Source organism: Tachyglossus aculeatus, chromosome 16 (genome assembly GCF_015852505.1).
Source record: "Tachyglossus aculeatus isolate mTacAcu1 chromosome 16, mTacAcu1.pri, whole genome shotgun sequence".
Classification (NCBI taxonomy): Eukaryota; Metazoa; Chordata; class Mammalia; order Monotremata; family Tachyglossidae; genus Tachyglossus; species Tachyglossus aculeatus.
Genome location: NC_052081.1, coordinates 42,493,377 through 42,508,187, shown reverse-complemented (window position 1 = coordinate 42,508,187; position 14,811 = coordinate 42,493,377). Strand labels below are relative to the sequence as shown.

At 58.7% G+C, this 14,811-nt stretch overlaps 2 protein-coding genes across 2 annotated transcripts in view; both read right to left on the bottom strand.

The window, feature by feature from the left end:
* Positions 1–6,275, bottom strand: part of DLGAP3 (DLG associated protein 3) — a 54,937-nt gene extending 48,662 nt beyond the window's left edge. Inside the window, exon 1 of the mRNA XM_038758482.1 lies at positions 6,225–6,275. The gene's annotated coding sequence lies outside the window, so the exon portion shown is untranslated. The remainder of the gene's footprint in view (positions 1–6,224) is intronic.
* Positions 6,276–8,619: 2,344 nt separating this feature from the next.
* Positions 8,620–14,694, bottom strand: LOC119938731 (platelet-activating factor receptor-like). Its single transcript, XM_038758635.1, has 3 exons — positions 14,467–14,694; positions 11,392–12,370; positions 8,620–8,774 (listed from the first exon to the last, which is right to left on the bottom strand). The coding sequence occupies exons 1-3, from the start codon at positions 14,692–14,694 to the stop codon at positions 8,620–8,622; spliced, it is 1,362 nt and encodes a 453-aa protein (XP_038614563.1).
* Between the last annotated feature and the right edge of the window lie 117 nt (positions 14,695–14,811).

Genomic DNA, 14,811 nt, shown 5'->3' with positions numbered 1-14,811 from the left:
TAGAAAAGTAAAGTGACTTGCCCAAGGTCACACAGCAGACACGAGGAGGAGCCAGGGTTAGAACCCAGGTCCTTTTGACTCACAGACCCGTGATCTATCCACTAGGCCACGCTGCTTCTCTTGGTGGGGGGGCGGAGGCTGTCGATATCATAAAGGTGAAAAAAGAGGCCATTGAAAATACAAAGAATCCATAATATTATTACCATGATTATTACTACTATTAATAATAATAACAGCAAAGATTTACTCCCTCTGAGCACCCCCTCAAAAAAAATCAAACAGAAAAGTCCTCCCCACCCCATCCCTGGCACAGACGGAACAGTCACCCTCTCCAGCGAGAACCTAATAAAACAATAAGCTTCCAGCACCGCGTGGGGAAAATCCAATAGAAACCGGATTTAATGGAGGAAAGGGAAGAGGTCCCTCAGTATAATTTCCCATTCTTCTGCCTCCAGAGCCTCGGCCGTCTGCTGAGCTCCCCCACCCCACCCGCCCCTGCCACACACACCTCATATACTCCATCACACCCCTATACTGAACCCCTGGGGAGGAATCCCTAGAGCAGAGAAGAGGTTCAGAAGTGTCAGAGAGGGTGGAGGTCGCAGAGGGCAGAAGCCAAGGGTCAGCCCGGTTCAGCCTCACATTCAGCTTCCTCTGAGGGCAGAGAGAGGCCTCCACTGGGGGACAATGACCTGCAGAACCATAATCGGGCCTAGCCATAAAGAACTTCTTGCAGAGTAATAAACACTGGAACCGGCAGCAGAGGGAAGCTGTAGAATCTCTGCCTCCGAAGAGCTTTAAAAAAATAATAAAGACCTTTCCGTGTGGGATGATTTAGGCTATCACTTGCCTGGAGAAGATGGGAAGACCCCTTGAGCTCTTTTTCAGCTTAAGGATTCTAGAATTCTACGATTGTCCCCCAACCCACACACAATCCTTTCAAAGTGTCTGGGGTTGGGGGTGGGGGGGTGTTCTATATTCTAAACAACCCTAAGGAGAGGATCTCCCCAGATACGGCCCAAGTGTCACCGCCGCCACCTTCCTTCCTTCCTCCTCAAGCGCCATCAGTAGGTTTCTCGTCAACAAACCCAACGTCTTGATCTGCCCAAGCGAGTCATCTGAACTTCAGACAGCCAGCTCTAGATGCTCAAACAGAGAGGGAAGAGAAGCAGTTGTTGACTGCCGGGTGGTAACCCTGTCTAATATTAAATTCGTTGGGTTTAATTAAACAGGCCACTCCTCCGTTAATGGAATGTATATTTAAGACTTAGTCCAGGGCCCGGGATGGGGTGGGGCAGTGCCCACTGCCAAGATGGCACCTCGGGGCATTAGCTAGCTAGGGTGATGGGCCCCGGGTGAGCCGGGGAGGTGGGGAGGAGGAGGGCTGCATTTCCCTGGACCAGAATATGAATCCTGGGATATTTGTGGAGAAGAGAGGCAGGTCCCGGGGTGGGGAGTGGGAGCGTCCAGCTCAAGATGATGGAGGGAGGGAGAGTGTTCTGTCATCCCAAAATAATAACATTGCTGCGGGGGAACAGGCATGGGACTGAAAAGCAACTGGGACCCTTCCATACATGTGTTGGGGGTGGGTCGGGGGAGGGTGCTAGTGCAGAGGAGAGAAAAACGCATTTCTGTACAAGAAGAATGAGATGTAAATTGTGTTTGTGTATGTGATTGTGCACCTGGGTGCTTATTTGTGCATGCAAAAGCGCGTGGGTGTATATGTGTGTAAGTCTCTGCATGAATCAGGGGGTGCATTTGTAAGCCTGCAGGAGGATGTCTGCCCTTATGTGTGTCCGTGTGTGAGAGAACTGAGGTATAAAGTGGGGGTTTGTGTCTACCTGTGTTTGTCTGAGCCTTTATGTGCATGTGTGTGTATGTGTGTGTGAGTGTTCCTGTGCTTGCAAACGTACATGTCTCCCTCAATGAGCACCTCCGAATCTCCGTGCAAGGGAGTGTTACTGTGTGTGTGTGTGTGTGTGTGTGTGTGTGTGTGTGTGTGTGTGTGTGTATCTTCATGGGTGTATGAGAATCGCTATTGGTGAATAGGTGTCTCTCTGGGGGCAGCAATGCCCCCCCGAAAGCCCGCATGGGAGTGCATCTGTCTGTAAATTTGGGTCTGTGCCTGTCTTTCTGCGTGGGGGCCTTGCGTCCTTGCCTCTCCCTCTGCGCAATTCTCCACCTGCCTGGGCTTCTGTTCACTTTGGAAACACCTGCCGGGGCCCACCTCACCAGTTCTTTTCATAAACCCTAAATAACTCGCTCGTCCATGTGACCACCACCCAGGTTCTTGCTCCCCCGGGAACCTGACACTCCGCATGGTCTTTTTTTCTCTTGCTCCCTCTCTCTCTCTCAGGCTTTCCTTCCATCTCTTTCCAGTGGCCCAGGGTTGGATCAGGGGTGACCCCTCCACCCACTAGATCACGGGGCCGCCCAGCTCCCGTCGGCCACCGCCTGGCAGGGGCACGACCCCTTTAAACAATCAGATTGTGCACTTGCTTTTCCTGCCTTTATTCCCACTTCCTTCTGCTAAATCAGGAGCCAGGAGATGGGGTCGAGTCAGTATGGAAGGCGGCCCATACTGGGACTCTCCTCCCCCCTCCCATCTCTGCCCCCGGCTATAAACTTGGCTGAGTTGGGCAAAGCAGAGCTGGGGTGGGAAACTGAGACCCCAGAGAGTAGGGGGAGGGGGTAATTCCTCCGCATTCACAGTTCCTCCTTCAAGTCCCCTGTTTTCCCAGCTCTACTGGATGAAGACGGGGGCCAGTGGGGTCGTTTCTCGATGGGGTAGTCTAGATCACTTCGAGACTAGAAGTCAGGGGTCCATGTGTCTGTAAACCCCTCAACCTCCATACCCCCACCCAACACTCACAGCCCCAAAGTCTGCCCCCAGCTCTCCTAATTAAACAGTTCCCCTGGAGATTCATTCCTCTTCCTCCCACAAAGCCTTCACCAGCCCAGAGATGCGATCTCCTATCCCCCCTATAACACACACACACACACACACACACACACAGAGAGAGAGAGAGAGAGAGAGAGAGAGAGAGAGAGAGAGAGAGAGAGTAGTGGTTTGGGGAGAAAGGTTCCCAGGGAAAGAAAAACGCAAAAACAGATCCCTCGCCCCTCGCAGGGAGAGGTGGGGTTTGGGGTAGGAGTGCTGGCCGACTGGAGCTGTTTAGATGTCGGTCTTCTCAATGAGTTTGGGTCTGACACTCGCACCCTTTTAAACCCTGCTGGCTGGAACACCCTGAGGCAGAGAGGGGCCCAATACTGTTCTGAATTGCAACTCCTCTCCCCGTTGGGACCCTAGTCCCGGGCATTAGAGTCTCCGTCTTGGCTGGGGTCTGCTGGCATCTCTTCTTTCAGAGGCCTTCACTGGCAAGTCCAGGGCCAGCGGGTTTCCTCTCCGGGGTGGAGCAAGGAGGGGCCAGGCTGATGTGGGAGGGGAAAGCAGGTAAGGTTCATGTCCCTTTATCCCTCAAGCAGCTGTCAGGAGGTTGAGATAGGGCAGCCTCACCACCCACTCACTGAGACAGGACTTTTGGCTCCTCTATACCTTCCCCTGGCCTTCCCAGTCCTCTCAGCCCTGTTGTCTCCCAGGCCCTGCTGCTTTGAGCAGAGGAGAAAACTCTCCATCATGGATGGTTTGGGTGGACACCCACCCAGAGACTGGTCCCTGCCAGGGGGACTCACCAGCTCTGAGGATTCGGGGGTGGCTCCCTCCAGCCCCTCTCCTGGACCCAAAGGAGAACTCTTCAGAGTTGGCTTTGGACCCCAGAATCTCCCAGATCAGATTCCACAAGGCCAGAGCCCTGTAATGTAGGACCATGGGGGTGAAGGGAAAAATCTTGGGGCCGCCTAATAATAATTGTGAAGCACTTACAAGGTGCCAAGCACTGTATTAAGCACTAGGGTAGACAGAAGGTAATTGGGGTGACACAGGGTTCACAGTCTAAGACTCATCCCTGACCAATGAGCATACTGGGACTGCTCTGAAGGACAGAGTGACCTGCCATCCTCATCCTTGTCTGGGCCTTTGGCCCACCCTGCCGTAGACACCCAACATCAGCCACCCACTGGCTCCCAGGATCCGAATCCCCCAAAAAGCCCTCCAAAGGCAAAGCAGAAAAGCTGTCCAGGGCTTTTCGAGAGCTCAGATTCTCCATGAAAGACGGGGTACCCTGGGCACCTCTCCCCTGTCCATCCCTGTCTCTCATTCCACTCTCAATCTCAAGAAGACCAGCAAAATTACAATCACAGGATCTGGCAGCTGAGCTCTGCAGCAGGAGGGCCTCAGTTTAGACACTGAGGAGGACATTCCTCCCATCTGGTGGGGGAGGCCCTGAAATGTGAGGAGAGGGGGACACTGGGTCATCTACCCCCTGGAAGATTTCATAGGGGCAGATGAAAGGAGGAAAGCTGCTGAGCTCGGAGACAGAAGAATGGCCAACATGACCTCTGGAGGGTTCCTAGAGAAGCAGCATGGCTCAGTGGAAAGAACATGGGCTTTGGAGTCAGAGATCATGGGTTCAAAACCCAGCTCCTCCAATTGTCAGCTGTGTGACTTTGGGCAAGTCACTTAACTTCTCTGTGCCTCGGTTCCCTCATCTGTAAAATGGGGATGAAGACTGTGAGCCCCCTGTGGGACAACCTGATCACCTTGTAACCTCGCCGGCGCTTAGAACAGTGCTTTGCACATAGTAAGCGCTTAATAAGTGCCATTATTATTATTATTAGACTGAGTTAAGTAAAAGCCCCGAGGCAAAATCCAAGTCTCGACCTATTCAGAGAACTCTGGGCCTGAAAGCCAACGTGAGCATGCACGCATACACACACACACACACACACACACACACACACACACACACAAACACACACACACACAAACATATATACACCCTGCATCAGCAAACTTCCTTCTTTCATTCCTTGCCCCTTCCACCTATGGCACATGCCCAATCAGGCAGTTCTGTGACTTCCCCCACCACTTCCAGGCTGCCCCTCACCCATTCCCCTTTCCCCATCCACCCGCCCCCCGAGAACGCCGGGACCCCCCCCCCCCAGGACTCACCCCCAAACCAATACTCCGTCCAAACATCCAGCTGGGGGTGCGCAGGTGCGCGAGGTGGGTGGGTGGGGGGAGAGGCAGAGAAGGGGAAGGCAGAAGGCTGGGGGCTGAATCTCCAATGGAAACCAGGTCTCTGTCATGTCTCCAACGTCACATCATTCCCACCCCACCCCCACCCCGGGCCCCCTCTCTCTGACCAACTTTCTCCCCCTCCTCACCATCCCACCCCCATTTCCCTTCACACCTCCCGGCCTGCTGGCCAGAGCGCAGGGGGCCTGGGGCGGGCGAGAAGGAAAGGCCGCGTCCAGAGAGGGGCACGAGGAAGGGGGGTTGGGGAGAGCACGAGGAAGCAGAGGTGTTCCCCCTCCCCTCCCGCCCCCGGACAATCCCCCTCCCCAGTCTCCCGGGAGTAGGAACGGGGCATCCGGCCGGAGATGGGGAGAGGGGTCTCCAGCCAGGTTTGGGGAGAGGGATCGCCAGCCGGGTTTGGGGAGAGGGGTTTCCAGCTGGGTTTGGGGAGAGGGGTCTCCAGCTGGGTTTGGGGAGAGGGGTCTCCAGCCGGGTTTGGGGAGGGGGTCTCCAGCCGGGTTTGGGGAGAGGGGTCTCCAGCCGGGTTTGGGGAGGGGGTCTCCAGCCGGGTTTGGGGAGAGGGGTCTCCAGCCGGGTTTGGGGAGAAGGGTCTCCAGCCGGGTTTGGGGAGAAGGGTCTCCAGCCGGGTTTGGGGAGAGGGGTCTCCAGCCGGGTTTGGGGAGAAGGGTCTCCAGCCGGGTTTGGGGAGAGGGGTCTCCAGCCGGGTTTGGGGAGAGGGGTCTCCAGCCGGGTTTGGGGAGAAGGGTCTCCAGCCGGGTTTGGGGAGAAGGGTCTCCAGCCGGGTTTGGGGAGAAGGGTCACCAGCCGGGTTTGGGGAGGAGGGTCTCCAGCCGGGTTTGGGGAGAGGGGAGAAGGGCCTGAAGACATGGAATGCTGGCGGCGGGGAAGGCGGGGGGCGAGAGCGTTAACCGAGGAGGCTGCTGCAGTAGCGCTCGCCTCCGGCCTCCTGGAGCTGGGGGCTAGCGGGGGCGGGGGAGGGGGCTGCCTAGCGCCACACAGTTCTCACCCCCCCACCTCGCTCCTCGCCCCCACCTCCCAGCCCACCACCACCACCACCCCTTCCTACCTGGCCGGGGCTGGCGGGCTCCGTCCGAGGTTACATCCTGGCCGGCTCCCCGGCGGCGGGGGGCGGGGGGCGGGGGCTGCGGCTGCGGGCGGCTGCGGGCGGCTGCGGGGCCCGCCTGGGGAGGGGGCTGCCCGGGCAGGGGCCGAGCCGGCCGCGGCTGCGGAGCCCGGGAGCGGAGGGCCGGCGGCGGGCGAGCTGCGGCGGCTGGATCTGCTGGGATCCGGGAAGAGGGGGCTCGGGGATCCCGCCGGCTCCGCTCCGCCCCCGCGCAGGGCGCACCGGGGAGGGGGAGACACCGAGCTTCCCCCGCCCCCCACCCATCGCCGCCCCTTCTCTTCCCTCCCGCCCCCTCCCCGACTCCGCCCCCGGCCCGGTGAGGAGGGGGCGCCGAGGGGAAGGGGAAGGGGTCCCGGGGGGTGCGGGGAAGAACCGGGACGGCCTCGGGACCAGCTCCCGGGGGGCGGGAGGGGGGGAGAAGGGGACGGAGGGGAGGGGGAAAGGAGGGGGCGCGGCGCTGGGGGCGGGGCCGGGGACCCGGGCTCCCCCCCATTGCCCCGCTCTGGGCCTCAGCTGCCTCCCTTCACGACCCAGACCAGCCCGGGAGCACCCACTGACATCACAACATACACACACACACACGCACACGGACACGGTGTGACCATTCGGACCCAGTCACATCCCTGCGAAAACACACTCCGGCCACATGGGCAGTCCCACGGACGTATATGAAATCCCAGACACATACCCAGAGATCTGCGATTGTCATGGGGACACACACACACTCCCTCCTAGGAACCCACACCCATTCCATCACAGGGACACACACGCAGCCCACGAAAGGGACACGAAAGGCTCACTGATTCTCAAAGTAATATTCATACTGTATATACACTCACACATACACACATACATACAGACATACAGCGACAAACATACAGGTGACAAACATTACAGTCATATAATCCCACATGGATAGACACACACACAAGCATAAACATTTGTGGCCATACTGTCACGATCCCACATGGATACACATACACACACACATACACACACACAGAAGCAAAAACATATGTGGCCAGAGTGCCACAATCCCACGTGGATAAACACGGAGACATTCAAACATGCAAAGCCACCGTCAATTCCCTAATCCCACATGAATACATACACATGGACACGGACACACAGTGACAGAAATACAGGGCCATAGGCAGTTACCTAATCCCACTTCGATGCAAGTCCATGCACATACACACCCAAAAACAAAACGTTTGTGGCCATAGTTCCACAATCCCAACATGGATAAACATACTATAAACAGACATACAAACATGCAAGGCCACCGACAGTCCCCTAATTCCACATGGGTACACATCAGACACACACACACACACAGAGTCACACCCTGACTCGGTTGCCCCAAGACCCCCGCAAAGAATAGGCACAGCTGACCCACCTTGGCCCAGGCAGAGCACTGACATCTACCCTGTCCTTCATCCCGGTTGTCTAACAATCACAACACATACGGAATCCCCCGACCCTCCAATCAGAACCCTCCCCGTGCCCTCGGTGCACCTGAGCTCCCTTAGCTTCCCCCCCTTTGTCCCCCCTCCTCTCCACCAGGACTCGGGCCCCGTCTCCATCCCTCCAGCCCCTTTTATGTCTGCGGAAGAGGAGGCAGCTTGATGTAGGCCCGGCTTGTTGCTCGGCTCTGACATCTCCCGGCCACTCCTGCTCCCGCCGCCGCTGTCACCTCACACTCCTCACTCCTCACCCCTGCTGCTCTCTGGCAGCACGAGGGATCTGAGAGGGAAGGACCTGAATGCTGTCAGCAAACCCTTTGCAGCCACTTGTCTGCTTTGTGACCTTGGGCAAGTCGCTAAACTTCTCTGGGCCTCATTTCCCTCATCTATAAAATGGGGAGCCCCACGTGGGACAAGCTGATTACCTTGTACGTACCCCAGCTCTTAGAATAGTGCTTGGCACGTGGTAAGCACTTAACAAATACCATTATTATTTCCGCTGCTCCCCCCGGCCCTGCCTTGCTGGGATCTGGATGTTCTCAGCAGCTGGACCTCTCCTGCCCCACCTCACCCCCCCCCACCTCCTGCCCCCCAATCCTGGCCTCCAGGGAGTGGCAACCCAGTTGCCCATCAGCTGGTGGCTTCAGGGCTGCCCCCTCTGTAAGGTGGCCTGGAAGGCCTGCTCGGTTCTGTCAGCAGGAACTCTGGACTGGGAGGAGTGGGCATGGGCTGTGATTCCAGGATTGCTCGGAACCCCCAGCCCAAATTGCCTTAAGGCTGTCCGGGCCGCTCATCATCTTGGGGTGTGCTTCGGGGAGGGGGGACTGCTGGGTTGTGGCCGGGTCACCCCAAGGGTGAGGGGCCCATCCCGGCTAGCCCCGGGCCCCAGCACTGCAGAGGCCTCTCGTGGCCGCGCTAGAGGCAGGAGAGGGAGCGAGCTGCAGTCTCTGGAACGGGTCCGTCTTGGCTCCCACCGCGATGCCGTAATGGAGGAGGGCGGGGAGGGGGTTGGGGGGTGGCATGGAGGCTGAAGATGGAGCAGGGGAGGCCGAGAGCAGGACAGAGGCTTTATCCGGGGACACAGGGATGGTCCACCCCCATCCCCCTCCCCCCTGCAATAAACCCCCTCCCCACACCAGCGTGATTCAACCCCGAAGCTAGGGCTCCCACCCACCCCCAGACACAGGGGGAACCCTTCCCCTTAATAATAATAATGATGGCACTTGTTAAGCGCTTACTATGTGCAGAGCACTGTTCTAAGCGCTGGGGGGATACAAGGTGATCAGGTTGCCCCACGTGGGGCTCACAGTCTTAATCCCCATTTTACAGATGAGGCCACTGAGGCTCAGAGAAGTGAAGTGACTTGCCCAAGGTCACACAGCAGACATGTGGCAGAGCAGGATTCGAACCCATGACCTCTGACTCCAAAGCCCGTGCTCTTTCCACCGAGCCACGCTGCTTCTCCTCCTCCTGCTCCTGCTTCTCCTTCTCCTCGGGCCTGGAAACTGGCCCAGACCAAAAGATCTAAGAGATTTGGGGGGGGGGGGGGGGGCAAAACTGAGGATGCCTCAGGAATAGGATGAAAAAAAACCTTCAGCGGGGACAGGTAGTGAGACCCTAGCTCAGACAAAGGGGCGCCAAACTGCTGGGACAGAGCAGCTGGACAATGTCACTACCCACTTCCCCGCCGTGGAAAACCCCAGCTCCCTTTCTCCCTAGGAGCAAAAAGATCAAAAGTCCAAGTGCGACTCAGTCCTTTGTCTCCCGTTGGTTTGCAGGGGCTGATCCTCCCCACGCCGCTCCCCCGGCCCCAAGTGGGCCCTGAGGGCACCCCGGCGAAGTGGACAAGGGATGGGAAAGGTGTCCCTGGGCATGCAAAGATTTGGGTGCAGGGTGGAAATGACACGGGCTGGAAATCAGGAGACTGGTGTCCTCTGTTCCACTTCAGGAAGGCCCCACAACCTTTCTGGGCCTCGGTTTTTCCATCTGTAATAATGGGGACAGTCATCCCTCCCTCCCTTCCAGATGGGGATGGGGAGGCCAATGAGTTCAGAGATGGGTATGGGCTGGGGAATTCTTGGCCGCCCCTCACCCCACCCATGCCAGCCAATTTTCCTGGTTTGGGGCAGACCTGGGGATGTTTCTTCCAGGGATTTTGCAGGAGAGGTCAGAAAAATAGATAATTCCATCCCTCTTAGAAGGAACCAATCGCAGATTCACTTGGCCCAGGTCCCTTCCAGGGGTCAATTCATCCATACCCCTGCCTCCAGCACAGATGAAATCTCTACTATCCCTACCTTGAATCAGACAGGTAATAAGTCCTCACTCCCCTGTTCTCACATCTCTGACTAACCTGACATCCAAATAAGGTGGGAGGGGGTTCCCACTCACTCTTGCCCCCACAAGGCCCAACGCCCAAGCCCCCCTCCCTTATTCCACAACCCGAGGGAGGAAGTAGAAGCACAAGACTCTCCTTTGGGGCTTTTAATAGTCAGAATGTCAGAGTCCAGAGCAGGGATGGCACTGGCCCAGAGCAAGGATCCTGGAGCAGGGGACACCCCCCCTCCAAACACACACACACACACACACAGACCCAAGAATGGGTTTTGCGGACCCAGCATCCAGTCGGAGTGAGGTGGTTATCACGTTTGCCTTGCATGCCAAAGGTCCCCCCTAAGGAAGCCATGTGAAAGCACCTCGATTTTTAAAGTGCTTAGTTCGGCGTTCAGCGAACTCACTAAGCATTCAGTAAATACCATTGATTGATTGGAGACAGCTCTCCCCACTCCTGTCATCTGGAACAGCCCCCGCCCTGGGAGGAGCAGGTACGAGGCCCTCCACTGCCTCCAGAGCCGTGTACTGGACAAGACCACCCCTGCCTCCAGAGTCGTGTGCTGGACACCTCCCACTTCCCCCGCACCCAGCCAACCGATCTGGGAGACGAGTTCCTTAATCGAGAAGCAGAGTGGCTTGGTGGCAAGAGGTGGTGGGTTCTAATCCCGGCTCTGCCGCTTGTCAGCTGTGTGACTTTGGGCAAGTCACTTAACTTCTCTGTGCCTCAGTTACCTCATCTGTAAAATGGCGATGAAGACTGTGAGCCCCACGTGGGACCTGATTACGTTGTATCTACCCCAGTGCTTAGAACAGTGCTTGGCACACAGTAAGTGCTTAACAAGTACCATTATTAGTAGTAGTATCGAAAATCCCTCATTTTAGCTGGGGGAAGTGAGAGAATCGACCTCTCCCCCCTCCCACTAAATTCCGATCAGGGGACACCCCCTGCAGGGACTGGCTAATAGTAATTATCATTATGGTATTTGTTAAGTGCTTGCTATGTACCAGGCACTGCACTAAATGCTGGGGTGGGTATGAGCAAATCGGGTTGGCCCCAGTCCCTGTCCCACGTGGGGCTCCCAGTCTCCTTCCCCATTTGACAGATGAGGGGACTGAGGCCCAGAGAAGCAAAGTGACCCATCCGCGGCACACGGCAGACAAGCGGCGGAGCCGGGATGAGACCCCGTGACCTTCTGACTCCCAGGGCCGGGCTCTGTCCACTAGGCCACGGTGCTTCACACAGGGTCAGAGGTGGGGTGGGGGCTGTCAGGAGGAAGCCCTGATGGCACGGTCCCCGGTGCGGCCCTTACCCGGCCGGCCTCGACAGCCCAACCGCCAGCAGGCCTTGCGGAAGCGGCGCACGGAGAAGCAGTAGACGATGGGGTCCAGGCAGCTGTTGAGGCTCAGCAGGGCCAGGCTCAGGGTGTGCAGGATGTCGAGTGTCGACGGTGGGCGGCAGCCATCTCCGGCCCCCTCCCCTCCCCCCTCCTCCTCCTCCTCCTGCCCCGCCACCCAGGGGCCCAGGATGGCGTGATAGGGGGCCAGGCAGATGGAGAAAACCACCAGCAGCCCCAGAACCATGGCCCGGGCCAACCTCCGGTGGGGGCCGGCGGGGACCCCTTGGCCGGCCGGCGGGGAGGCCAGGGCCCGCGCCAGGGAAACGTAGGCCGCGAGGACCAGCAGGAAGGAGGCCGCGAAGAAGCCCACGCTGGCGTAGGCGAAGCCGCGGCGGGCCCAGCCGTGCTCAAAGCAGCGGGTGGAGCCCCCGGGCCCCGGCTGGACGGCGCGGGCCGAGGCCAGGGATGGGCTGGCACAGCCCAGGCAGAGGAGCCAGGCGAAGGCGCAAGCGGCCCGGGCACCCCGGGCCCTGTTGAGGGGCAGGCGGGGCCCGGCGCCCCGCACGGTGCAGTAGCGGTTGAGGCCTATGAGGGTCATGAAGCAGAGGGCGGCGTAGGTGGCCAAGTAGTAGACGGCACCCGCCAGGCGGCAGGAGGGTTCGGGGAAGGGCCAGTGGGCACGGCCCAGGTAGTAGGTGAGCCAGAAGGGCAGGGTCAGCGTGAAGAGGACGTCGGCCAGGGCCAGGTTCAGCAGGTAGATGCGCAGGGCCCGGGCTGGGCACTCCCCGCGGCCGAACACGGCCAAGGCGGCCAGGTTGGCGGGCAGCCCCAGGCCCAGGGCTGCAGCATAGGCGGCCGGCACCAGGACAAAGCGGGCGGGGTCCTCCCAGGGGCCGCAGCCGCCCACCGCCAGGCTGTCGTTCATGGCGCCGTCCTCCAGCTCGGCTCTGTGCTGGGGCGGAGCGGAAGAGAGGGGTTGGGGGGTGGGGGGAAGGGACCCCCTTCTGGGAGACCCCTCCCCACAGTCGGGCCTGTTCCAACCCTCCCCTTCTTCCCCACCCCAGAGCCCATTCCTCAAAATCCCTCTCTTTCATAATAATGGTATTCATTCATTCAATCGTATTTATTGAGCACTTACTGTGTGCAGAGCACTGTACTAAGCGCTTAGGAAGTACAATTCGGCAACACAAAGAGACGGTCCCTACCCAACAATGGGCTCACAGTCTAGAAACAGGCCTCTCCTCCCTCCCTGCCCCAGAGACCATGCCTCAAAATCCCTCTCTTTCATAATAATAATAATGGCATTTGTTACACTTCCACTATGTGCCAGGCACTGTACTGAGCGCTGGGGTGGAGACGGGCAAATCGGGTTGGACAATGATGGCATTGCTGGACAAGTGGGGCTGTCCCATGTGGGGCTCACAGTTTCCATCCCCATTCGACAGATGAGGGAACCGAGGCACAGAGAAGCGAAGTGACTTGCCCAGAGTCACACAGCAGACAAGCGGTGGAGGTGGGATTAGAACCCATCACCTTCTGAATCCCAGGCCCGTGCTCTAGCCACTACGCCATGCTGCTTCTCTAATGAGGAGTAGCCTTCCATTCCAAGAGAAATGGAGCTTCAATTTGAGGGGGTGGGGGAGGGGGCGGCCTAAGCAGCTGTCTTCTGGCCTCTCTGTGGCTGAGACCCTGAGGGTATTGGAGGGGGCGACCGCCGGTGGTGGGGGTGGGGGGAGACCAAGGAGCAGAAAAGATGGGGCTGAGGCTCCGGCTCCAGCCCTTGGAGAAGACCCCACCAGATTCCCCCCTTCCCCTTCAGGATGGTCCTCTCCTGAGTCAGCCAGAGGGGACGAGGGATGGAGGGCCAGAAACCAGGCCTTGAGGTGGGAGAGGGGGATACTGTTGGGGGTGGGGTTACTGTTTGAGGAGCCCTGCTGTCCGGTCCAGGGTGGACGACTGACCCACACCCTTCCTTCCCTCTCTCCTGCCCTCTGGCCTTCTCCAGGGCCCCTGCAGTCCCTTTCTCTTTCTTGTGGCCCCACTGTGCTCTCGTGACCATTCGTCCCCCCGCGGTGGGGAGGGGGTTCGGGTCCGACTTGCACACACACATAGACACACACACACTGTCACACTTACTGTATTAGTACACGCACAAGGTCACACAGCCAAGTTACACTTGCAGAGGGGCGTATTTCGCGCGCTTGACTCCACCCACGGTCACCCATCTATTGCGGGCCACACGGGGCTTCGTAGATACAATGTGCCCTGCCGTCCCGCCTGCATTCATAATTGCCATCACACGGAGAACACCTCCCCGCCCCAGCCCTTCTTCGGGATCGGGATTCTGAAGACCCTCAGCAGAGTGCAGAGCGTTGAGTACAGGCCTCCCAGCTCAGCCTCAGACAGTCGACCCACAGCTGCTGAGACTTAGAGTTTGGGGCCCGGGAGACAGGATCATCGTCTCTAACCCCTAGTCCACCCCCCAAAAAGGGCAGCGAGCCCCCCACCCCTACCTCCAGGGGAAAGAGGGCAGTGTCTGCTTTCTTCTCCCTCTGTAAGCCTCCCCTACCTTTCTTCCCTATTCCCCACCGACCCGATAGGGTCTCCACTCTCATCGCTTCTATTGTCCACTTGGTCTTGCCCTGCCCGATCGGTGAAATGGCCAAAGTCGAAGCATCACAGAGCCCCAAGGCTCCCTCCGCCTCCCCCACAGCCCAGCCAACCGCCCCAACCCATCCTTACCCCTTAATGTCTCCTCCACTGGGCTTTCTGGGGGCGGGGGGTGGGATGGGAGGCTTTAAGGAGCAGGGGGGTGGGGGCGTGGCCTCTCCCCCTCCCCCCCCCATTCACACACCCTCCAGGAGCCCTGGCGGCAAGACGGGGCAGAGGTTAATCCCCCGGCAGCAGCCCTGGAGAAATGGAGGCAGCAGCTGAAGGAAGTGGGGAAGGGGGAGGAGGGGGCACCTGTGAATGTGTGAAATGGGCCTGGTGGACAGAGGGACTCTCAGGCCCCGGGAAACAGGGGCCTGGGGCGGGGGCCTCCCTCACCACCACCACCCCCGGGCCTCCTTGCCCCAGCAGCTGGCAATCTGCCGCCCCCTCTCCTCCTTGGCAGCTGCCCTCCACCCGACGACGGCCCCCTCCCCATGGAGCCGCCCCCACCCCCGCGCTGGGGCCACCCAGGGGAGCGGCAGCAGCTGGCGAGCTCAGGGCTGGGAAGAGATGAAAGCCCGACTGGACGGGGAGGGTGGCAGACGAAGCCGCTCCTCCCTCCATCCCTCCCTCCCTTACACACACACACACACACACACACACACACACACACACACACACACACACACACACACACACACACACACACACACACACACACACACACACACACACACACAC

What these genes read in the sequence shown, in the direction of transcription:
- LOC119938731 (XM_038758635.1), bottom strand. Translation starts at nt 14,694, where the DNA reads ATGGAGGGAGGAGCGGCTTCGTCTGCCACCCTCCCCGTCCAGTCGGGC. An exon ending in GAGGCCCGGGGGTGGTGGTG is followed by an intron (nt 12,371 to 14,466) that starts GTGAGGGAGGCC and finishes GCTCCGCCCCAG; the next exon opens with CACAGAGCCGAGCTGGAGGA. An exon ending in GGGCTGTCGAGGCCGGCCGG is followed by an intron (nt 8,775 to 11,391) that starts GTAAGGGCCGCA and finishes CTCCATCTTCAG; the next exon opens with CCTCCATGCCACCCCCCAAC.